The 25,496-nt window shown below is 37.4% G+C and overlaps 1 protein-coding gene across 1 annotated transcript in view; it reads right to left on the reverse strand.

Annotated features, from left to right (window-relative positions):
* The window catches only part of TDP1 (tyrosyl-DNA phosphodiesterase 1), a 47,762-nt gene that overhangs the window by 16,938 nt on the left and 5,328 nt on the right, over window positions 1-25,496 (reverse strand). The window contains exons 6-14 of the mRNA XM_080345723.1: window positions 23,803-23,837; window positions 21,409-21,501; window positions 19,468-19,638; window positions 17,811-17,889; window positions 16,812-16,997; window positions 15,970-16,018; window positions 12,814-12,880; window positions 7,029-7,136; window positions 5,350-5,452 (exon numbers count right to left, since the gene is read on the reverse strand). Coding sequence (XP_080201849.1) covers window positions 5,350-5,452; window positions 7,029-7,136; window positions 12,814-12,880; window positions 15,970-16,018; window positions 16,812-16,997; window positions 17,811-17,889; window positions 19,468-19,638; window positions 21,409-21,501; window positions 23,803-23,837 — 891 coding nt within the window. The remainder of the gene's footprint in view (window positions 1-5,349; window positions 5,453-7,028; window positions 7,137-12,813; window positions 12,881-15,969; window positions 16,019-16,811; window positions 16,998-17,810; window positions 17,890-19,467; window positions 19,639-21,408; window positions 21,502-23,802; window positions 23,838-25,496) is intronic.

Genomic DNA, 25,496 nt, shown 5'->3' on the forward strand with positions numbered 1-25,496 from the left:
TTTTTATAAACATTTTTTAATCAAGAGAATCTTGTGATCTAATGTCAAGCATCAGCTGATTTTTCCCTAAACACTAAAATTGTAAATGATGACAGCTGCTGGTACATTGAGAACAAGCATTCAGCATATTTGAGAGTCTGCATTAGCACACCAGGCCAAGACCCAACCTCAAAGCATAAATTCTGGAAACATTTAAAAAACCAGACAAAAACTGGCAGTCAACAGATGGCAAGTGAGGAACGATCTCTTTCCAAATTTGTATTCAGGCACAAATCATAGAGCTAGTGAGTTCTTAAGATGAAGAATATTAAGTGTGTGCTATGCAAGTCTTCTACCAGAATAAGTGTCATTAACTTTGTGATTAAACTGTATGAAACAACCTGAAAAAATACAACTACCAGAAACTGACAGTATTAAATTGGCATTCCAATAGCTAGAGTGTTCTGAGTCTCTTGAGGCTTAGGAATGCTCAGTTATGTTTCAAAGCACTTCATCTAGTTTGTATTCTGTATATTTTTAATTGCAAGCAAACTTTAAAAAAATCAGTTTCTAAAAATGTTAATCTATTCCTAGTTTACCATTATCTACACCTAAGACTACTCTGACACACAGTATGTTAAAACCACACTGAACCAAGAAGAGTCATGACAACTAGACTAAGTAACAAAAGCAGCACTTTTTATGCAGAGCTAACTGCAAGGCATATACAGCAGATTGATTCACAATCTAAGCGTTGCAACTTGAATATCAGATGACTGCATGTACATACAGCAAGTATTAATATTGTCTCTGACTACCTCCTTGTTCTCAGGTGTCTCTGCAGGCACTTCCCAATGGATAAAGGAAAGACGGCTACAGTCCCCCTCCCCACATTGCTCCCATATGCACCATATCATGTGGCTGCTGATGGGAGACTTTTTTCTGACTACCAGTCTTCAGAGTTAAGTATCAATATTTAGGAAACTGGGAGGAAAAGAATTAAGTATTTGCTTCCAAAACATGTATTAAACATTAATAAACACCTAAAACTCAGAGACAAACCTATCTCATGCACACTAGTGGATTTTAGTACAGCCACCTGTATAGAAGAACACATTTGCATACTTTCTACAATTTATGCAAGGCAAGAGTTGTGAGGTCTGTAGAGAAAGCATTGTACCTACACAAAGCATCTTTGTATTGCACACATTTAAATTATGCAATTCAACTCAACTTTATCACGAAGTGTGATATATTAGAATTATGTTTCTCATGTGTACACATTTCTGTCAATTCTGGATGAACAACTTTGTTTTTCAGCAAGTGAATGAGAATCAGAGGCTAACCTATTACATACCACTGTAAAAAATACAGCAGGCCAAACAGACTCAGTGAGAAGCTTGAGAACATTGCCTCACAGATTTCTGTTTCTCCAGATTTATACCTCCATCTCATGTGAACCTTTGTCCCTCTACTCACTACCCTCCCAATCCAAATGATACAGAAGGACAACAACAACAACAAATAGAGAAAAGCAGAAAGTATGATCAAACTCCACCCCAGGAGCATCTGAGCAGGCTAAGGACTCTTCAGCCTAGAAACAAAGATCTATAGAAAGAGTGGTATGGAAAAGGTGAGCAGGGATCACACATTGTGTCTTTCAACACAAGAAGAACAGGAAAACCATCAAATGAAACTGATTTTCAGAACAATGTGCTTCATGTGACATTAAGTTGTGGAACTCAGCCAGAGCAGGCTGTGAATGCTAGAAGCCTACAGATATTTAAGAGAAAACAAGATATATTCATAGAAGAGGCTACAGCCTCTAAGTCAAGAAATCTTCAAGGATAAACTACTACACACATGCCTGCCCATTATACTGTTCCATAAGCATCTGCCTTTGGCCACTGACAGTTTTGAGAAGTGCCTTTGATATGGCAAACTAAAGCCTTCTACTTCCCCGATAGTGACTAAAATAACCAGTGTGACAAAAAGAGAAAGATCCCCAGATCCTGGCTTGGCTCTACCATTTATAGGGCACAATACATCTTCCTCAGCCACATCCTAGCTACTATCTTCATCCAAAACTTCACTGATCAGCCTTTTCCACAGACACTGGTTCCAAAACCAGGTCAAAAGGAGATTATGTCAGTGTGATCCTACATTTACCTCCCTGCTTTCTGCCCTCTTGAACTTGCCTTCCTACTTCTTCCTTGCATCAGTGCTCAGCTCATCACATTGAGCTGGTTCATGGGACAACATTGAAAACTGGTGCAACTTGGTTTTGGTCAGTGTGAGCTGGTTTAAAGCACAAGGAACCCACCAAGCACCAGTGCCAGTACAACTAAGGGAGTGAAGACAGCCATGGACAGGCTGCAGTTATGGTAGGGCAAATTGATGATCTAGTTGCACACGTTAAACTAATTTATTGCTTTGGCATGTTTGAGATAAGCCAGTTTCCAGTCTACCTTATCAGGTGGTTAATTCTCCAACAGATTGATCTTCTGAGTCAGACCAGTACAGCAACCTATTGTCACTAGAACATGATCTTAAGTTACAGCAAAACTTCACTGTATATTATTCCTCCTAGGCTGAGAGCCTAAGCCTGCAGCAGTTGTAGGTTTAAGGAAAAGAGACCACGAACATCAAACAAAAATGACTGGCGCAATCCCAAGACTGTCAGCATCCTTTCTGCAAACCTGAACTCGCCCTACAACTACTCAGCGAGATCAAGAGCTTGGCCAGGTTTGTATCAGTAACTTCTGTTGTTTTGATATGCTGTATGTATAGAAATGGGATTAATTTACTCTAATGAGTAACTACTTCAATTCCTCCTGAAGCCTCCTTTTTTTACTGAATATAGATACAAAATTTCTATGGACTTTGATGACAACGGATGGCCCAATAGACAAAATTTTCATTTTTAAAGGTTGACATTAATGATTTTTGATAGATTGAGATCCCAAAGGCCAAATCCTGTCACTAGAAAATCTACTGCAGAGCATCATTAGACAGAAACATTGCCTTAGAGGAAGTTCTCAAATAACAGATGCTAAATTAAATACCATTTAAAGATATTTGGAACCATCTTCTTGAGGTGCAGACTCCTAAAGCAACATAAAGGAAAAACTTTGCCAAAAGCACTGGTATCTACTAAAACATTACAAATGCATTTAATTAATGAAAGGCATGTCACTGTGATGACAGCAGCTTGTACAGATATGCCTGAAGAAGCCTTAAACTAACGTGGACCCTGCTAACGCAGTCATCATAACATGATACTTACCATGGCTCTGTATTAGCTCCAGTTCTTAGATAATTCTGCCAATTTGTACCGAACTCTAGACTTATAACCATCAACTGGCAATTCTCCAAAAAGCAGCATCATGTGTGCATTAAGCTGTTTTTGGTTTTTAGATATAAAATTGTGTTATGCGTGCATCTTAACGATCAATTTACACTGCAATAAAAAACATCAGCCATTCAAATCCTTGATGCCTACAGTTCAATTTGTTTCCAGCAGTACTTACTCACTTGTTGGCAGTGACTCATCTTCCTGATATGTAATGTTTCTGCATGCTCTGAAAATCCATTGGGTTGCCAAACAACCCCATTCCACATCCCTATCCTCCCCACCATGCAGCTTTTTTATGCTTCTGTAACCACATTAAGGGTACAAGTGAAAGTTTAGTTTGGAAAATATTGGTCCCTAGCTTTTGCATTTGACACTGACTATATTAAAGTCATGTTTATTTTCAACTTCAAAAAGAAATTTAAGCAGCACAGACACTGTATTCTTCATGATACTTTTTTCTTCTCAAGAGAGAAGGTGGGTACTGCCAAAGTGAAAACCAGAACTTTGTTATTGCGGTAAGTTGACAGTTACACAAGTGTAGCTAAGGCACCACAATAACACTATTACAGTCTTTTTCTAGGGGACAGTCACAACAATCAGTACAGGGAGCAGTGGAGCAGATTGTCAGCAGACAAATCCTGCTTCTCTAATTTATCTGATATTACCTTGCAGGCATATTATACAAGACTACAGCTCTTGCTCCCAGTGTATGAAATGTATGAAGTCTCCATCCTTTTTGCTACTATAAACATTAAAAATAAACTAAGCTTTCTTTAAAATACCCTTAATGGTCAAATTTTCAGCAGTGACTCTTCTGCACTGCAGGAAGTTTTCACACTGCTTACTGCTTCAACTAATGTCAATAACATAGAGCTATATAGCAACAGGTGAATTTGTTCTTTTTGGAGACGACCAAGGACACACCGACTGACTTTTCCAAAAGGTTGATCAAAAGGAAAAAACAGAATACCAGAAGTCAAGGACAGTTACACATTTAAAAACTAAGTTTTCTTTGGAGTTCATTCCATAAACAGTTCTAGAATGTGTGTATGAATGTAAAAGGCAGCGAAAACTGCTGAAAAGTCTTTACAATTCAAAGCAATGCAGCCCCCGCCTCCACTCCCCAAGCAGAATTATCTCTAGTCCCTAAACAGAGGTTTGGCAAAGAACAGACAGAAGAGGTCAAATTTTTGCAGTGTTTCAATGAAGCCTTTCATGAGAGGAGACCCAACCAATGTCTTCCCAGAAACAGCTGGAAAGCCTTTAAAAGTAATCATAGGGAACATATCCTAAAGGGATATCACATACATACTGTTTATTATGCTAACCCCCATGGCATCTGCTACAACTGCACTAGACTACAAGCTAGACAGACCTTAGTTACCACAAAAACAATTCACACTGCCCAGTCCTGTGCTCCATACACTAGAGTAATAGTTATTACGGATCAGACTTGTCTTCTACATAACAAGACTGCTGTCACACAGGTTTAAGGAGGCACAGTCCTTCAGCTTTCAAACAGCCTTTTATGAAGATGTTCTTAGATCTGTACCTGATATTTTAGAAGATACATTTGAGAACTTGTCTCAAAGCAGAAAGTTTGACTAGAGACAGCCAGATGACTTTCCAAATGCATTTCATGGAAAGAGGAAGAACAGCAATCAGTGCAATACATGGAACTATTTTTCAAGTTATAACCCATATACATCACTTCAATGTAAATATGCACTCACAGCCTAGTTTCAAGAAGCATGAAGAGATCTGATCATCGTTTCCAGCAACATTTTGTATATGTCACAATTTTTTATTATTATTATTGCCTTTCAGTAAAACAACTGAAGTCATATCAATGCCAAATCCATACTCATTGTGTAGGAAAACAGTGTTTCTATTTTAAAGAATACCTTATGTAAACACCACTTGCTATTAGCTTTCTAACCTGGAAAGACAGAACCTAGTAAGTGGATTGGCAATCTCCGCAAATTCCAGGATTGGTACTTGAGCTGTGAACTTACAAATGCTGAAGGCAAGAAAAGGACTCCAAGTTCATAAGACCGGATCATCAGTTGTGTACCATTTTTCTCCAGAGCTCCCCAAGCTGCTTTAGATAGATTGGCACTGTAAACAGAAACACAGCACTTCAGTGAGGCATAATCTTCACAGCAGAAAATGCTCAAATGCCACAGCTGTAGCAATGCACTTCTAGCAGAAGTACAATCAGAACCGTCTTTTCATAAGAAGTGACTCGTGTGTTATTCCTTATTGCTATTTTTTACAGCACAGTGGGGGCAGCAGAGACAATATATAGAAGGGTATTCATCCAACACGTAGATAATTATACAAGTCTACTTGTGTCATACAGACCTACAAGACAAATTCAACCTTTTGAATCTTCTCCGCATATTTCAGAAAGGAACTTGGTAAATAGCTTCAATTTGATGACTTAGGAGAATCAAAGGCTAGTGCAATCATAACTAGTTACATTATAATACATTTAGTATAGAGCATTTTGCATGTGCTAAAAATATCTTTCGCTCTTGGCATTTTGCTCTTTGAAATATTTATAAAAACAAGTATTCATCAAAGAGGCATTTTTATTTTAATGGGCTGTTCAGCACCATGTCGTATTTGATCCTTCAACAATATCAGCTATGAAGTAGATCAAGTTGGGATTCAAAAAATAAACTCAGTTCTGTTGTCAAAATCCACTTCTACAGCAAAAGAAAAAGCTTACACATTTTGTTTTAACTGACACATACTGGATGCTTTTTGTAGTAGCAAATGGTGGAATAGAAGAAACATAAGAAAAAATAAAAATCAACCATGATTCTCCCTATTAGGTGGATTCAGCATCATATCTGAGTGACTTAAATCAAATCTGAATGACTTAAATCCTTTCAAAGGCACCCTAATCATTACTGTTATTGCAGGTAACAATATCACTGAATGAAGAAATGTAAGGAACCAGAATACAAAGAGGAAAAAGATTAAAGTAACTGAGTATTTAAGAGTAAGGATACAACGACCATGTTCAACAGTATATAGGCTAGCATAAAAATCAGTTTTGGCAAAACTGAAACATATCTGTATTCTTCCTACACAGCAAGACACATCAAGAAATTTCTTGCTTCCTCTTTTGGCTTCTTTAAAAACCAAACAACAGAAATACAGAGCTAGACTTCAAGTTAGACTGCTGAACAACTCAATCTGGCAAGAGGTCAGATTCCAGACATGAGGTGTCTACATGTTTTGCAATAAGTCAGCACAAGGATAGATTTAGGCTTAACCCATGTCTATTTTGTACAAACCAGCACACACATGTACAGCACATGTTAAAGAAACTCAACCCAAGGTTTAAAAAATACTTATTTCAGTGACGCTGAACCCTGAAATTAGCAGTTAGAGCTCAGACAAGATTTTGGTGTGACTGCCAATAGTTTCTGACATAATCATTTCAACTTGCAGCCTCCAGAAGGACAATGCAATAAGGAAACATTAAATATGGACAAAAATTCATATAACTACTTATCATATTATAAAGATTATAGCAGCAACTCATCCGAGCCTGCAATTGACAAGAGCTTTATATATGTGTATATATGTATACGTGTATATGTATATATATATACACACACACATATATTTTTTTTATTTTTTTTTTTTTTAAGTCAGAGGTATCTGGTTAGCTGTTTACCTTGTAACTAAGAACCAGGCAATCTTCTGGAAGTCAGGAGATGGTCTCATGTATGTCTTAATGTGAGGTATAGCATGACTTCGACCTGAGATGTTTGCTGACCATTTGCTAGAAAAACAAAAGGAATTATTTTCAGATACAGTTCTGAGGTCTAAAAGATACTCACCATACTACAGTGCCATGTTTTTGGTAATACCATCACCTTTAATACCTCCCCACCCCTGTACAGAAAGGTTGAAAATACTTTGTTAACTGACTTTTTAATTCTGAAATCCAATCTTACTCGAAGCCAGAAGGGCATGATTTTTTTCTTTACAAATAAATCAGCAAACAAACCATTCTTCTCAGTTTTTCCATTCCTTTACTCTAGCTAGCACTCAAGAAACCAAGTCCAAAACTCCCACCAATATTTCTTTAAAGACTATCAAATGGTTATGCTTTTACATCAAAGGAGCTTGACACCAAATTAATCCCTGTAAAATTGCCCAAGCTCATCACAATTTATTAAGCATGAAGCACAGTCAGGGAATAATCAATAGACTGTTGACACTATGCTTCCTCTTCCCTCTGCTGTGCCCCTAAGTCACTGAGAAATTTGAGGACTTAAGAGAGTAGAGGTCGTATCTATGTATGTATCTATAAACTTGTTTAATACAACAAGCCATTACTGGGGTAATTTAGCATCAATGTTACAGAATTAAACTGTAACCAAGCAGTAAATATATGTGCATAACTGAAGATACATAATCATGGTATTTAGAAGCACCTTCCACTCACAGGTGTTGGTCCTCATTGAAAGTCAGGAAGAAGGCTTCCAAATACACCTTCCTCTACCCAAAGACTTCTGTCCTCAGTCTGGAATATAATAGACTGTAGTCTTGATTGTCACAATCTCATTTCCCTAATTTAGCATTCTTTTCTAAAAGGCAAATCAAAAAGAACTGATCAGCTCTGAAAAAAACTGTGAACTGTGCTCCTTTAAAAGCCTAAGAAGGCTGAAGTGTAAGGGCTGGAATTCTTTGCCTAAGTCAGCTTTCAGGACTAACTTTCACATGAGTCAAGGGCCTTGCAGTTCAGGGGTCAAGACCTCCTTACTATAACAACCCTATTCTCCGACGAAGAAAAGAAAACTGTTTTGAGAACTGGTCCTGTATTCCCTAAAGTGCAAGAGCTGAGACACTGAACATGTGTCTGGAGCAACCTAGAGATCTTTATATTCTGATGCAAGTCACACTAAAATCTGTTTTTGAAGAACAGCCTAAGACATATGATATAGAAACAGCACTCCATACTTCACATACAGACAGATTTTAAGGCTGTACAGTATCTCAACAATTCTTGTTGATAGCTTTTATCTCACAACTGACAGTTCAGGAAAACACTAGGTTCAAGGCACAAAAATAACTGGGTAACTCCGGTAACAGTGTAGGAATGAAAAACAGGAAAAACAGTAGAATTTGGAACTGAACACAGATTTTCTTCAGATCTATCTTACTGCCTTACTTGAGGGCAAACTTCTGCCTCCACCATTATCTGCAATCGTTTGGAGATACTAGCTCAGTCTACTGCCCTTTTGCCTCCTTATCATCTTTGACAGATGCAATTAAGTACCATCTTTTAGCAAGAGCACTACTGCTTCTCTTCCATTTACATTCTACAGTAATCTAATTGCAGTTAGTTTCAGTTACAAGTGGTTGAAAGTAGTATTCCAGAAAGTTAAAATCAGAAAGGGAAGCATACATTTTTGGTTATATTTTCTTTAACACAACAGCACAAATATTAACACATAAGGACAAAGAGGGGAAAGAAAGTGATTAAGTTCTTTGATAAGTTTGGGTTTTTCCCCCTTATCTTTAAGTGTGTTTTGGTTTTGTTTTTTAAAGTAATTATCTCATTGAGAAACTCAGATGCTTATAGTAAAAGCATTCTTAGCTGTAAAGTATTTAAGAAACATTTTCCTTTCAGACTAAGTCGGCTTATCTGCAGACTACATAATAGAATGATAAATGAAAAGAACTGGAAGGGGTTTCAGATGCATACAATATCTCATTTAATCTATATACACCTTAATACAACTTATATATTTTATATATATATATGTAGATATATATACACACTATAGCTTAATACAGCTATAATCTTAATACAGCTAAATTTCAGCTTTCCTGCCATTTTAGGAAAAAAAAAAAAGCCAAAATATATTAGAAAAAGCCCAAAGTAATGTACAAATGCAGTTGCTTTGCACAGCAAGGATGAGAGTGTATGTCAATACATCAATTTCAGGCTACTTTCAGTCACATTGACTTGACATATTTTGAGCTGTAAACTTTTAATCAGAATGCAACTGGCAAAGGATGAACACAGGGCTGATCACATGTTGCAGCAAACTTCAGACATATTCAGCCTCAGAAATAAATACAGTAAATTAAACGAAACTAGCTTTGAGAAATTTTACAGAGCAAAACCACAGCTTCAAGTCATTTTTTTTTTTGTCAGTTAGAGGTCACAGTACCTCTAACAGTACCTCAAGTGTGGTGTGAGTAGGTATTATCAGAATTTGAACAGTAAAACATGTAAGCCTTTTTGAATTTTTTTTATTTTTACATTCCTAGAACTCCTTATCACTAATACAGCTTAACTGACTTTAGACCACTAATCCTGACATTTTTACCAGTAACTTGCTGCTACTTCCTCCCTCACAGTCTTTGTGGCATTTCAGTCAGTCAGCAGCTTTTCTTTTTTCTTTTTAATTCCACAGCCTCTAATGTGATGATTACCTCTTTAATTCAGTGCACCTAATCTACTTTCCAGCTCTTAAAATGCAAGAGATTTTGTCCCTCTTATGCCTCCATTTTTCCAATAGCTATTTTTGAGTTTCACTTTTCTAGGGGGAAAGGAGGAGAAGAAAAAAAAAATGTTCTCTACAACGAATAAGTTATTTTTTTACAATACAGAAAATACTGTGCACTCGCATTGCACTAGAAATGTGAACACTTCGAAATTGCTGCTTTCATGTGTACTTAACCACTTCCAGAATTTCAGAAGTATGGTTTTTGGTTTTAAGCCTTTGATAAATATTTGTTTTATTCTGCAATGAATTTTTGAGTTTGAAAAGTAGATTAAGGCAATCACAGCGCATTTAGCTGGACGACATACAGCAAGTATCAACTGCCACCGATGTCTGATATTTCTGGCACACATGAGCTAAGGAAGCAGACACAGGCCCCTTTACAAGCAGAACTACTGAGACAGGGAAAACAGATAATCCTAACATCCTGGAAATTAGTCTGTGCACACACAGCCAATCCATAGGCAGAGCCAGGGATAAGTCATTTTTTACAACATCCCCTCTTTCATTATTTAGTTCTTACTTCAAATAGTGAATGGGTTTTCCATGTCAAGATGCTGGCAACAAGGCTCAAGCATACTTAGAACAACTCACACCGTTAGTCTCAACCATAAGAGAACAGTTGGTCCTCTGTATAAATGCTCCGTATCTCTCATCTTTTATGATGTCAGGGGAACAACACGGTAGTTCTCCAGACTGAGAAGAAAGATTATTATTCTTTAAAACTCTACAGGCCTGAAGAACACATAACGCTCTAAAACAACTACAATAATGGACTCACCAGCAGCAAGTTAAACAAGCTCTTGTCAAACCAACTTCTTCCATTCTTCGAAAATAAAGCTTGACATGGTACTGCACAAACAATGTGTGCAGTATTAAAAGGCAACCAATTAAAATGAGTGTTAAAATACAATGTTTTATGTACACTAAAGCTGATCTAGTGTTTCAAAAGCAGCAGTTAACAGAAATCGTTAAATGCTGCTAATCTCCCTGTACCAGTTTGTAATACTGAATATGAAAAAGAAAAAGTAACCCTACCAGAGGAAAAAACTGAGCAAGTTGCACCATTTTCACCATAGCTAATCTAACAAAGCAGTCTAGTAATTATTTGCTATGATCAGAAAAGTGAAATCAATATTAAGTTTAGTCACCTTATTCTTTTTAGAAATTTGAGAAATTACAATTCAGGGCTGCACTGCAGGTTAGTTAAATATACTCAACTAACAAAAGAGATAGAAAAGTAGCCCACAGATGTTATAAAAATTGTATGGCTGGAACAGAAGTTCTGACTCTATGGGTGATACGATACGGACACCATTTTCCAACTCCATTAGTCTCTTCCTACTTGCAAAAAGGAGCTATTCCTTTTCCTTCAGGTATAAAGTTTTCATCTTCTTTCAGCTCTGGTAGGATCTCTAGATTCTTGCTGGTTTTGTTTTATTTCCCAGTGAGGTAAAGAAAAATTCCTATAATCCCTCTACTGCCCAAAGCTTTGCATTGTGGCAACTCTTTAAAATCGTTCATCTTACATTTCATTCTATGAAAACAGGACCTAGCATTTTCTGTGTCACTCAGGTTATCATGGATAAGAAGCTGCTGTATGTCATCTGCTCTATGGTAACAGCTTACATACAAGCTCTCCTCAAGGGCTAGCATCTTCTATTACTGCAGGATAACAATCCACTTCTGGATAGTCACTATAGTGCAATTATATAGGGCCACTTGTCAGCTGCAAGCAATTTGAGAGATGAATTTAAAACAGCCATTTTGTTGCCAGAGTAGGGCCCTAATATGCCCAGTGAGACAGGTGTGTGGGTGTTTTTGCATTGAACAGGAATAAAACAATGAATGGTCTCATTATCTAGTAATGTTCTGTGCGCTGAGTAAGAGACTAAGTGAAAAAAGTTTACCTTTTTCTTCCAATAATATTATCATGACATATATGCTTACAGAAACTGAATTAAGGCTGCACAAACACTCCCAGTTTTATGATCTCCTCACTTTTTGAATCATGACTGAACAATCTTGAAGGTATTTGCAGCTTTCTTCCTTTGCTGTCTCTGGTCAGAAGGCACACACTTCAAAGGCAGGACAAAGCCTCACAAGCTTCCTGTTCCAGATCCATTCCTTGGACGTTGACCAGTAAGGCTCACAGCAGCAGTCACATTCACTCCAGAATAGAGGATGCTCTCTGCAACCAGCAACTGTATTCTCAGCCCTCTGAACATATACGCAACTTTACTAACTCTTACTTAGATACTGGTAAAGTATCTCACCAGCACAATCTCCACCTGGAAGAGTTAAAAGTTTCTGGTGAAAGGAATGGGGACCTGTGGTCTTGTAAGAGGTTACCAGATTTAGGTTTTGTTTTTTTGATCTTCAAAACAACTTTTCCTATTGTTCTCAAAACATGCTTAAGTTTTTAAAGATTCAGCCTCAGGGAGACATCTGGCATGGAATGTGTCACTGTTAGAATTTGGCAACATTAGTAGCAAGTGAAAATAGAAGTTTCTAATGGAAAACGTCAGGCACATTGAACAAATGATGTTACCATAAAGGAACTGAGAATTTTTGCAGCAGGGCTGGTACACTCCAAAAACAAACAAACAAAAACCTTCCTAACCCTGTTGTGGCTCAGCTGAAATCCTGTTAATACTGAGGCACAAGTGGGGAAGTGAAATACAACTGTAAAATAAAGAAAAGAGGATTAACATTATTCCAGTTCAGAGAAGGAAAGTTTAAATAGAAGTTTACAGAATCCAAAAATCTGGTAGTGTCCTCCATTAGCAACAGTATCCCATACCATTTCTGCAAGTAAATAGCACATTTTGAATATGTTTTGGAGATAAGACCAGTAGATAAGGAACTAAAAGCTTTTAAAGAGTTTAAACATACAGTCCAATGAAAAAAAATCACACACATAAGAGTTCTACTTACTGAAAATAGGAATGCAACCACAGCTGTTTCTGTGCTGTCTGTATACTGTACGGAAGCGAGCCACCAGCTTAAGGAAAAAAATAGAACATGTACATTCGTTCTTTGAAACACACTCTATAAACAGAAAGCATGTTGGGGAATAAGTTATCTGTACTATCCTTATGACTTATTTTCAGAAAATGATTAAATGCTCCAGCAGCCTAAAATGTTATATAGGTTGTGGGGTTTTTTTTTCATTCTAATTTACCAAGTTCCTAAACACTAAGTAGCAGATTTACACTGGGAAAATGAGAAACAATATACAGGCCATAGAACTAAATCCTCTTAGAAGAGAGATGTTTATGGGTAACTTTTTTGTTATGATACCACTTGGTATCAACAGATTAGAATAATTACCTAAACAAACTAGAGTGAATAAGAAAAACAAAACCAAATACCCCCCACCCCCCAAAAAAATCAACAAAACCCACAACACCAAACAGCATTATTTTAAAGAGCAAGAACTTCTCTGAAATTGTATTTTGTATTGATTTGGTCTTTGGATAATGCATGTTGTGATTTCTTGAAATGGATTTAACAAAGAAGAATCAGCCATGGCATACTGAGTTATATTAGTACTGTGTTACTAAAACCATGATGTAAAACCTACTGCATTCAACCTGTCCTGGAAGACATCATAAGGACTTATTAAAAAAGCTTTACTACTCCCAGGGATGGACTAACTACAGGAGTCCACCAAGCTGTTCATTTGCACAGAGTTTAATTCATCAAGTTATTTCACAATATAAAAGTGACAGTAATGAGTCACTGCAGATTGCATCTCTGAATTTCAAGAGTATCGACTTTGCTAAACAGATGCTGTAGGCAACCAGAGGCATTTCAAAAGATCCTTATTTACTTGTGGGAACCATAGATACCTTTATACTCACTGGTTGCAGTTTCTACATCTGTCCAAACACTGCTCAATTCAGAGGAAAGATCAAGAGAGCTGAAAGCATTCCTGATAGCCCTGTGTTCCACCAATTGTTAGAGGAATTCAACAGCTACTCCATACTACACAGGAGCACAGGTATCTGGTATGGAACAGGAACATGTTTATGGATTCAGCAATGCCAAAGAATCACTGAAGCTGGAAGCACCCTCTGTAGATCATCCAGAATAACTCCCTGCCCAAAGCAAGAGTCAAACAGCACTATCTCCGTACTGTCAGGTTTTGAGTATCTCCAAGAATGTAGACTCTACAACCTCTCAGAGCAACCTGTTCCATTTAAACATCAGAAAACATTTTTGCTGTAAACGTTCACCAAAATTTCCTGTATCTAATTTTTTGTCCATTGCTTCTTTCTTTCACTGGTCCCCATGCAAAGAATCTGCCTCTACTATGCATTCTCCTATCAAGAATTTAATACACAATGATAAGATCTCTCAGTAAAGTTTTCTTCTCCAGGCTAAAGAATGATGGGTCTCTCTCAGCCTCTCCTATGAGAGATGCTCCAATCCCTTATTCATCTTTGTGGCCTTGGTTCAGTATGACCATGTCCATCCTATACCAGGAAGCCAACAACTGGACGCAGCACTCTGCATGTGGTCTCAGCGGTTCTAAACAGAGGGGATGGGTCACCTCCCTCAGCCTGCTGGCAACATGCTTCCTAATGCAGCCCAGGATGCTGTCGACCTTCTTGCCATAAGGGCACATTGCTGGCTTATCTTCAGCCTAATGATCATCAGCACTCTCAGCTCTTATTCTGCAAGTCTGCTTTCCCCTGGTCAAGCCCCAGTGTGCTGGCACCTGGGGTTATTCTTGCTGCAGCACAGTACTTTTGCATTGCCCTCGGCTGAACTCTGTGAGGGTTCTGTCTGTCAACTTCTCCAGCCTGTACAGTCCTTCTGAATGCCAGTACAATCATCTGACGCATCAACCACTCCTCCTGAGTTTGTAACATTTGCAAACTCACTGAGTATGTACTCTGCACCACAATCCAGGTCATTAGTAAAGATATTAAATGCATGGTCCCAGTATCAATGCTTGGCACACACCCCTACTAGTGGCTGACCTCCAACTGGCCTTTGTATCATTGATCACAACCTCTGAGGGCTGGAAGTTCAGCCAGTTTCCAATTCACCTCACTATCTACTCATCCAGCCTGTACTTCATCAAATTGTCTGTAAGGATGTTACAGGAGACTGTCAAAAGCCTTATTAAAGTTAAGATAAACAACATCCAGTGCACTCCTCTCATTTATCAATCCAGCCATCTCTCACAGAAGGATATCAAGTTAATTAAGCATAATTTCTCCTTTGTAAATCCATGCTGACTACTCAATTCACCTTCTTGTTTATCACGTTTGGAAATGGTTTCCAGGATTCTTTGCTCCACCAGCTTCCCAGGGATCAAGGCGAGGCTGACAGGCCTATAGTTCCACAGATCCTCCTTCTTAACCTTCATGAAGAAAGGAAAGAATCCCTTTCTTTCAGTCCTCAGGAATCTCTTCCAATTGCCTTGACCTTTTGAAGACTGATCAACAACAGCTTCACACTGACATCAGTCAGCTCCCTCAGCACGCCTCGGTGTAACCCACATAAGGGCCTGCTTTTGAGAAACAAGCTTCCCTGCATCAGAATATTACAGCACCTCTTCCTCCTTCAGGCTGGCTGGGGCTGTGCTTTCTACACAAATACACTGACTTCATTAACACAAACATGGTAAGACTGAACAGAACAATTGCATGTTGCAATATTAAAAAAGTGACTAATGAGTAGTGAAACATCATCTTCTCCATTATATCTGATGTGTAGGATGACACCGCAAAGAAAACACAGAGAACTCCGCACACTCAAACCTGAATTTTCTGCCAAAGTGAAAGCATGACTGGAGTTAGAACAGTGAGCAAGAGCTGTTTTTTCCTACACAATGACATATGAATACAGTTATACACACTTAAACATTATATACCAATGCCCACAAAGCTTTTTCTTTTCAATCGCAATAGGAGAGCCAGAGTCAGAGCTCCAGTAACAGTAATACAGGGATTCTACTGCCACTACCAAGTTCTCAGCAAGATGACAACTTCATGTTCATTCAAGACCAACCACTGAAATGATTTCACAGGACATTATGACCACAAAAAGCTAATAGATGGGGGTTCATATGCTTACCAGGATAGCCTTCCAGACTTTGCCTCACATTGTCCACCGTAGGATAAACCTTCATGGAGATGGGGGTGGAGGGGAAAAAAGTAACTTCAATAATGCAGCTCTAAATACACAAGCTGTCAGTTCTCAAACAAAAATGACCCTAAAGAAAACTTACTTGAGAAAAAAACATTAAAATTTCAGGATGAGTAATACTGCACTACAGCTTAAAACTAGTTGTATACCAGTAACAAAAAGTTAAGTAATTTTTATCTCTCTTGCAGAGCTTACTAAAATAAGCTAGCAAGACTCAATCCTGCTTCAACCACTTTCCACAGTGGTGAAAGTAAGCTCCTAACATTATTTTATGAGATTTTTAGATTTGGATCTCAAATACAAGCATGCAGGAGCAATTATTAATAGAACATGGTAATGGCATAGTTGGACATTTTCTCCTTAATTTAACAAGCTCCTGTTAGAAGCTTGTTTCTCCTCCTCCACTTAATTGTGCTAATATCTGACCAAAATAATCAAGTTCAGAAAAAAATTTGTTTTAGGTATTAATCACTCAGTGTTCATTAACATCTCTGTATCAGAAACAGCTGCATCTACAAAACTCAATAGAAGACAAGCTACATAATGAGAATGTCATTTTGATTAGATTATATATACTCTAGTGTCATGAAGATGGAAATTACAGTACATCTTTTAGTATGCCATACACAAATGTTAAAGTGGCATCCTTATTACTGCAGGATGAAAACTCCATTAATGTCTTCCAAAAGTTAAAAGCAAACCAATAACTAAGACTTAAATAACAAATGAATAAATGTTAAATAAAGGACACTAGCATCTAAAAGACATACCAAATGAATCGGAACATCACATTTAAGGGGAGTTGTCACACTGCTGCCTGCAGCCACCACGCTCTCCTGGAACTCTGAGCACAGCCATTTGGACCCATCAACACCCAGTGAACCAATGCTTGAGAACTGTCCAACAACAGGCCAGGATTCTCGTGCTGGTATTGACGAAGTGTGATCCTTCAAAAGCTGGCGATGGAAATTAAAACATCATTAGATTTCAACAGGTAAAGAAAACCTTAGAGGTTTGAAATAATTTCCAATATAATAACTCCTCTATAATTCCCTGACAACAAAACAGATTAACATTCACACTATCTAACTTTGCAATAAAAAAAAGAGTCATCAGGCTCTCCAAATAAACCACTGTTCCTTCAAGAGAAGGTCAAATATCTCAAGTTACATCCAAAAGTGCCAAAGCCAACCATGAAGTAACACGTAAAAAGAATGCTAGCAGCTCTTCCTAAAAACATTAAACATAAGCTTCAGAAGTCAACATAAATTTAACAACTGAATCTTTTTATATTTGGTGGTTGTTGGCCATAAAATTGCTCTCATGTCCTAAAGCCCCATCTATAAAAGAAGCCTACAATAGGAGGGAAAAAAAGAACAATTGAAGAGAAAAATGATGTTTTGCCGGGTCACTCCTCAATGAGTGCCTTTGAAAGAGGCTATATTTGGTTCTCAGTCACAGAAGACTGGATTCTGAGTGTCACAATTGTTAGAAACACCACCAGCAGATTAAGTATGGTGACTCCTCACATATCTGTAAACACATGGTAATTCAGATCACAAGCTGACCATGGTAATAATAATGCCCAGGAATATTATGTACATAGCCTACACTGTCATGAGTTGCAAGCTTATGTTACCATTAACATGTAGCAATCTATTAAAAGATCACCCATCATTGCTGGAAAAACTGAAAGGACTAAAGAACGCCCTCCAAAATTATATTTACAGTTAAAAGGATATCAACAAAAAAGGTTACAGTTTTAGTACCTTTCTGAGCCTAAGATGACCCCATTTTTCTTTATCACTACCTTGATATCGTCCAGGGGTAGAACCAAGCAAATACACTCTACAGAAAGGAAAAAAACAACATCAAGTTATTAGCAGCTCTGAGGTGTTTGTTTGTAAAGTATTAAGGTATTTAAGTAACCTAACAAACAGCAAGGTTGAACACAGAAGTGCAACCAGAAATATTTAATCTTTCACACTTAAGATTTATAATATGAGTGGATTTTCAGCTGTACCATTTATTATTAGCATCCTATATGGCTGTCATACACTACCAGGCTGTTCCACAGCATAGACAGGAACTGCATCTATTTCTGTGTACAAAAATGCAGACAATAGATGACCTTAGCAATAAATACAAATGGCTCTTTGTTTGGCACAGAACTGGGCATGTAATATTGAGTAAAGCCAATCTATTGCTACATCCAAATCAGCAGATACAAGTACGAGATTTCATTCAGGCACCTAGTAGTTCAGAATACAAAATACAGCTTTTTCAACTCTCTTCCTAATAATGGTTTAGTAACCTGTTTGACTTTGCGCTGAAAAAAGAAGAGAGCTGGCTGCCCAGTCACAACAGATGGTTTAAGAAGCTGCTCCTTACTGCATCTCATGCCTAGCTTTATCCACGAATTAATGTTCCTTACACATTTTATATGGCAAGGAACCAATCCTCACCCTAACAACTGACTCTTCCCTAACTCATGCATAAACTCACATCAGCTAGGGCTCAACCAACATGTCCAAGCTCATGCAGATGACCAGGTGAATAAGAACATCAGCTCAGGCTGTTAGCTCACCTGACTATAATGTACATACTTTTTTTTTTAACCCCTCCAATCTTCTAACATTCCATGTAAAGAAAAAAAGGCACATTTTTTACTTTATATATTAAGCTAGACAAGGTTTCAGTCTCTATTTCTGCCAGTTTATGACATTTTTCAGCTTTTCTTTTCAAGAAATTTTTGCCAGCTTATAAAACTGCTATTAAGCAGCTAAGGAAATTTAGACTTTCTGAAGTAAATACCATATTTCAGTGGAAACACAGGATGTATCTATTAGAAGTAAATAAAGCATCCTGAATTATCATAAGTAATATCAACAATGTGATATAAGAGAACACTGTTTCAATAGAAAGTATACTATTGCTTAACATAAGATTGCCTACCAGACATGATCCATGCCTGTAACAGGCAAAATGTGCATTGAATTTCACCTGAAAAGCAACGAACCCTATTCTTAATAAAATCTCCATTACAATAGCCTTTGTTTATATGATTCCTCTTAAATGATAAACCAAATATAACACAGTTTTTTCCACTGGTAATTTTATTGGAGCACATATTTAAGCCAGCCTGACTTAAACGAAACTGAGTCCAAATTACTTACAGCTATCTTCTGTCAAGTTATTGCTGATGCACCTTTTTTCATTCCTTTAAAATGTATGTTTATAAAACTAGAAATTGGTCAATTTAACATAATCTGGGTAACACAGACTTTTGTAAGTGCCTGAACTTAGACTCGTGTTTGAACACTAGAGTCTGAAACAAAGTAAGCTTACAAAACAAACCCGAACATATGTTTAATTTGGGGGGGAAAAAAGGCACACAAGTCACTATTAACACAAGATAATATATACCTTGTCTCCGATAAATCATGTTCTTGAATGAGATCTATCCACTCCTTGAGCGCAGGAGAATTGTAAGCTGTCAAGTAACTTATTAGGTCAGATTTAAAATTAGTTTCAGATTCACCAGCAGAACCAGTTGTTCCCTGAGGTAGCCTTGGATATAAAGGGCTTAGCCATATCCTAAAAACAAAGCCATAAAAACAAGGACACCACACATTAACACATGGTTTCAGAAAGCTATTAAAACACATCTGAAGGTCATAAATGAATACTATATAGATTTATTGTGAAACTAAGTATAAAGTGACTTGCCTTTACATTTATAGAACTGTCAAGTCCTACATTAAATAATACAAAATTAATACTTTTAACTGAAAACAACAATATCAGGAGATTTATCCATGCATATGTTTACAGCTTTCATCACTGTTCAACAGGCTAGGCTGGGACTTACCAACCAGTAGTCCTTTCATCAAAATTTTCTGTATGAATAGGACACCACAATGCATTCTGCTAAGCTACTGGTTTGCACAATGATGTAGAAAAACAGCAATTAGAGTGTCTGAATATTCTGCATAGTTTGAAGTGTGGCCCATAATGATAACTTGCCTCTCAGGATCTTCCATCAGAATAAAACAGGTTGGGCACTATGCAGGGAAAACATCTAGCTTTTCTTTCCAGTCCCACATTAGTGGAACCATGAAAACCAAAGGTTCTGCAATATCAACTTTACAACATGTTGATACCATCCTTGGTAATTCACAAGCCTACAAAGCAGAGAAGCCAGTGAACCATCATACTGGTGGTACCACATACTATTGTGGTGTGCAAAAGCTAAGAAGAAAAACGTTTTTCATCTTTGACAAGTAGGGCAACTTGTTAAACATCCCAAATAGGTATTTTCATGCCTTCTGGGCTTTCTGAAAAGCTAAGTCATCTCTAAGTAAGAGATTTAAAGGCCAAAATTATATTTTTGGCCTTTGGTTATATTTTTGCCACTTGAAGACCCTTATGAGAGCTTGCCTCAGAAAAGTGAAAAGCCTCAAAACCTTGCCATATTTAATAGTGGCAAAATGGATGTCCAGGTGACAGTAACTTTTGAAAAGTCATTTTCAATTAGTTTGATGAAGAAATATTATATCCTGAATTACTGCAGAGATCTAACTAAAAAATGCCCCCATAAAAATGGCCAAGAAAGCAAGGGGTTGAGGTACCTTATATTAACATGCTACTTAGTCATAAGTTTTGTGCTCTAAACACAAAAGTTCCAAGCTGGCCATTAAGTTGGAAAACTTATACAACAAACAAAGAAACAAACAAACAAACAAACAAAACAAAAAAAAAAAACCACAAACAAAAAAAAAACCAAACCAACCAATCAACCCCACTAACTGCACCAAAAACAACCCCACTAACTGCACCAAAAAAACCCCACACATCAAAAGGAAGAAAATTCCTTTCAAGAAAATACTAGGTGGATACTGGGTCATCTACTGTATTAAGGAACCAGTGCTGCCCAGCATGTATTAAGTTACTTTCTAGATACAGTCCCAGCAGAAGATTATTTGCACATTCACATTATTCTTGCAGTATTAAGATTATTTTTAAATATCTACTTCACATTTGTATTAGGTGTACTTTATAGGTAGTAGATTTTTCCATAAAGAGACACCATGACATAATGAACGATATTAAAACAGTTGGACCAAGTTTAAGGTAATACCCAGTTTAGGACACTATTTTGCTTACAGCAGAAAGCAAGTAGTGTTCAGGCTTAGACAACTACCACCATTCTAGGTTCGATTTTTTTGTTGTTGTTTTGCCAGACAGTTCTCTCTCAGGAGTCTCAGACTTGTAGCACTGGATCATGTGACCTGGTATCCTATCCCCAGCAGCAGCAAATACCTACAGAAATCACTAAACATAGACCTGCTAGAGATTGTTGCTTACCCCTGAGTTTTCTGGTGCCAATCTTCAGCAATAAGGTTGGATGTATGTATCACAACTCGAAGACCTTCTTCATATAACAACAACATCATCTTCCTTTAAAAAGAGGTATATAATAGTTTGTTTCAAGTACAGTGAGAACAAGAGATAAATTAACAATTCATTAAAATGCTCCAAGATAAATATTTTAAAAAGATTTGTTCTGCAAGTGCAAACACACAGACTTCAATCCATGTGCATGCCAAGTTCATATGGCAGTCATTAGACTATTCCTGTATATTTTGTCAGGAGCATCATACAATATATTCCAGAGTACAGCTTAACATCTCATGCAACTCATTTCCCAAAGCAACAACGAATACTTGCAGAATACTTCCTGTATTTGCCATGTTCTTCAGATAAACTTATTCCTTTGCAGGCAGTTAAGAACTAAGGAACATGAGAAGGTCTTTGCATATAGCTGAATTTATTAAAACCTACGTTGCTTCTCTTAAACTGACAACTTTTAAAATAAAAGAAGGTATGCAGGTAACCAATCATGGGGATGGTAAAAAAGCTGTTTATCTACCACACATCTAAACTCAAGCTACAGCACAAAGGAGTTTAAAACTACTAACTAAGTTAAAAATAAACGTCTGTATTTTTGTAACATAACTGCTCAAATTGTCATACACGAGTTTTCAATAGTTGTGTAAAGACAGCATATCCACGTGAACCTGAAGGATGAGATGGTTGCCACAGAATCCAGTGTACAAGAATGAAAGACGTAACGAAAAACACGCTTGCTTTCACTGGTGTCCCATGGTGAGATGTTACACAAATCAAACTAGGCTCAAATTTAGACGATTTATTCAGTAGCTTCTGGTTTTAATGTTATCAAGCTCAGAAACTAACATTCAAATACTTGTGCTTACTGCATAGTTTATGCAATATGCAAGACCAACTAACTAAATAGTTCTCCACATCTGTGTTATGCCTTGACCTAAGCACAACTTGAGTTAACAGTAAAGTAAGTATTTTACAGCAAAATACAATGGAAGATTAAGGTGTATGAATGTGGTAACTGACCAAAACCACCCCTACCTAAAAAAAAAAAAAAAAAATTAAAAAAAAAAAATCACTGACATGCAATTGAAGTTTCACATCATACAACATGAATGACCTGAATCTGAGTCTTCATATTTATGGGGTGAGATGTATTGAGTTTCTCTTGGAACAAAATTCTTTCACTACCCACCAAGACCCAATTTACTGGTCTGCTACCTACTTGTTCTGTTACATCTGCAATGAAACACATTCAGAGATACACCACCTAGAACAACCCTTTAAAATACAGGCTTAAAGAACTGTAGCATTTAACATCACTATCACTTATTTATCCCAAAGTGTGGTGGAAGAAAAAAAAATTTAAAGTTGAGCATACAGAGAATGAGAGTTGCTGCTTAAACTCTAAGTGAAAATGAGCTAAAGCTTTAAAAACTATTAGCTTGAAAAAGAACCTCAATTCTTTCTATGTCCCTCACTAAATCTGAGAGAGAAGCAAGACGCATTTTTAAAATGCCAATTTCCTTCCTTTATTTGCATAGTCTTCTCCAAACAGGCAATGTGGAAGTCAGTACGTTTTCTACCAGAAACAGAGATATACCTTAAATGGGCATTTCGGCTCAATGTTTTAATGCAATGCCATGTTTCATAAACCAAGTTAAATAAAAGGTTTAATTAAAAACTACTGCAGTGTCCTGAAACCAAAGGTCTTTGCTACAACACATAAGATCAAACCTATTCTTATCTGCAGCTTGCCATCTACAAAACTCCCTTTGGCACACTTGTAAAATATATATATTTTTTTTCTTTTAAAAGATTCCAAAATTCAGTAATTATTTCCAGATCATCCATGTTAACTGCAAAAACTGATCAGTGAATCAGTGTTGTGTCCAACCTGTGAATGGCTGATCAAGTCTGCATTACAGTTTTGTTATTAAGGCGTAAGTTAAGAGCCAGGATCTGCAGTTGACTGACTTCAATTGTTTAACTTATACATATCTACCTAACAGTTGATTTGTTTCCTTAAACTACAACAATCCTATTATCTATAAATACAAAATAAATAAGAATTTTTTCTTTAAGACTCCACAATTCCTATAAAACCCAGTTTTATATCTTTAAAATAACTTTCAGATAAATTAAACAGATCTACATAGAACATAAAAGATACTACTTTTAAACTCACCAATATACATTAGGCCCTCAGAACTGTGTTTTTGCAACAGCAATAATCTGTCTTCCTAACTCAAATACTTTAAGACACTAGTTACTAGTTCAATCACAGTAACCGCATGTACCAACTCTGTGGTCATCTTTCGAAGGGGAGCTTTGTGCTTCATAACTGTTACTTACGTGTGGTGCGTTCCAAATGCAATATCCAGTTTAGCCTATAAAATTAAAAAGTTGGTAATTAAAAACTCCTATTGTGCATTCCTATATGCAAGAATGTTAAAGGAGAAGAGATGCTGATCTTTTGTTTCATTTCACTGCTCTCTAGTGGACAGATCACAAAATATATTATTTTTCCTCTCGACACCTTCAAATGTACTCTCTAATTTCTAGAAGTTAGACTTTAAATGGCAACACAACTCCTTGCTGAACTGCTTCAGCAGACATTCTGATCTCCTACCAACAGTATTTTCAGAAACTGTCAGCCTTGCAGAAAAGAATCTGAGGGTCTTGCTGGACACCAGTTTGAACAGGAGCCAGCAACGCACCCTTGCAGCAAAGATGACTAACAGCATTCTGGGCTATATTAGCAGGAGTGCTGCCAGCAGGTCAAGGGAGGTGATCCTTCTCCTCTTACTCAGCATTGGCAAGGCCATACCTGTTGTACTGGGTCCAGTTCCAAGCTCCCCAGTACAGAGGAGACATACTGCAGACAGTCCAATGAAGGGTCACTAAGATGATTAAGCGATAGAGCATCTCTCCTATGAGGAGAGCCTGAGAGAGCTGGTACTGTTTAGCCTGGAGAAGAGAAGGCTCAGAGGTGACCTGATCAGTGTGTGTATATACCCGAAGGGAGGGCACAAGGAAGAGGGAGCCAGGCTCTGCTCAGTGCTGCCCAGTGACGGGACCAGAGGTGATGAGCACAAACCGAAACACAGGAAGCTCCCTCTGAACATCAGGAAACAATTTTTTACCATGAAGGTGACTGAGCACTGGCACGGGTTGCACAGCAAGGTTAAAGAGTCTCCACCCTTGTAGATATTCAAAACCTATCTGGATATTGTCTTAGACAACTGGCTTCAAGTGACCCTACTTGAGAAGGAGAGCTGGACCAAATGACCTCCAGAGGTCCCTTCCAACATCAAGCATTCTTTGATTCTGTAGCATATGATGACTGTCACAAGCAGCTGAATGGCAAACATTGCAAAGAAAAGGACAGCAGCCAGACAGAAATGCCTTTTTATCAGTGCTCTGCTCTTATTAGAGAGTATTTGCAGAACAATTTCTAAAGAGAGAATGAAACATGAGTTACAGATGCTAAGAAAATACTTTTTGCCAGTGATGGCTACAACATTGTGCCTAGTTAATAAAGGCATGGAAGAGAAGATTAAAACATTAAACTTTAATTTTGTGGTACTAACATAACGGAATGCATGTAGACTACCAGAAGAATCTGAACCAGTATACCCAAACAGGAAAATCATCACAAATGCTTTCTCCTGCTACTTACTATTATCTACAATGTCAAATTTATCATATGGGACATACTACATTTAATTTTTTGTTGTGTGTGAAAAGGAAACATTATGAAAAGTAAATTCATGCTTTTGCATATATCTTTGAAACTTTCCCATAGAATTGTTGCTACTCCACAACGTAGAGCAAGCACCTGATTAGTACAGCACACAGCAGCCCAGAAATCCTGGCGTTAAGAACTCCTTATGTTTGGTATCAATACAGCAAGCTCTAGGAAGCTCAGGGTTACCAGGCTGCCTGAGAAGGAAGAAAATTCCAAGAACAACCTCCTTCTAACAAAGAGTAAGTGATCCCCGTGATCAATAATATACTTCACCCAGCAAAATCCTGAAACATTTGCA

The sequence above is a fragment of the Nesoenas mayeri genome (assembly GCF_963082525.1).
Source record: "Nesoenas mayeri genome assembly, chromosome: 5".
NCBI classification, from domain to species: domain Eukaryota; kingdom Metazoa; phylum Chordata; class Aves; order Columbiformes; family Columbidae; genus Nesoenas; species Nesoenas mayeri.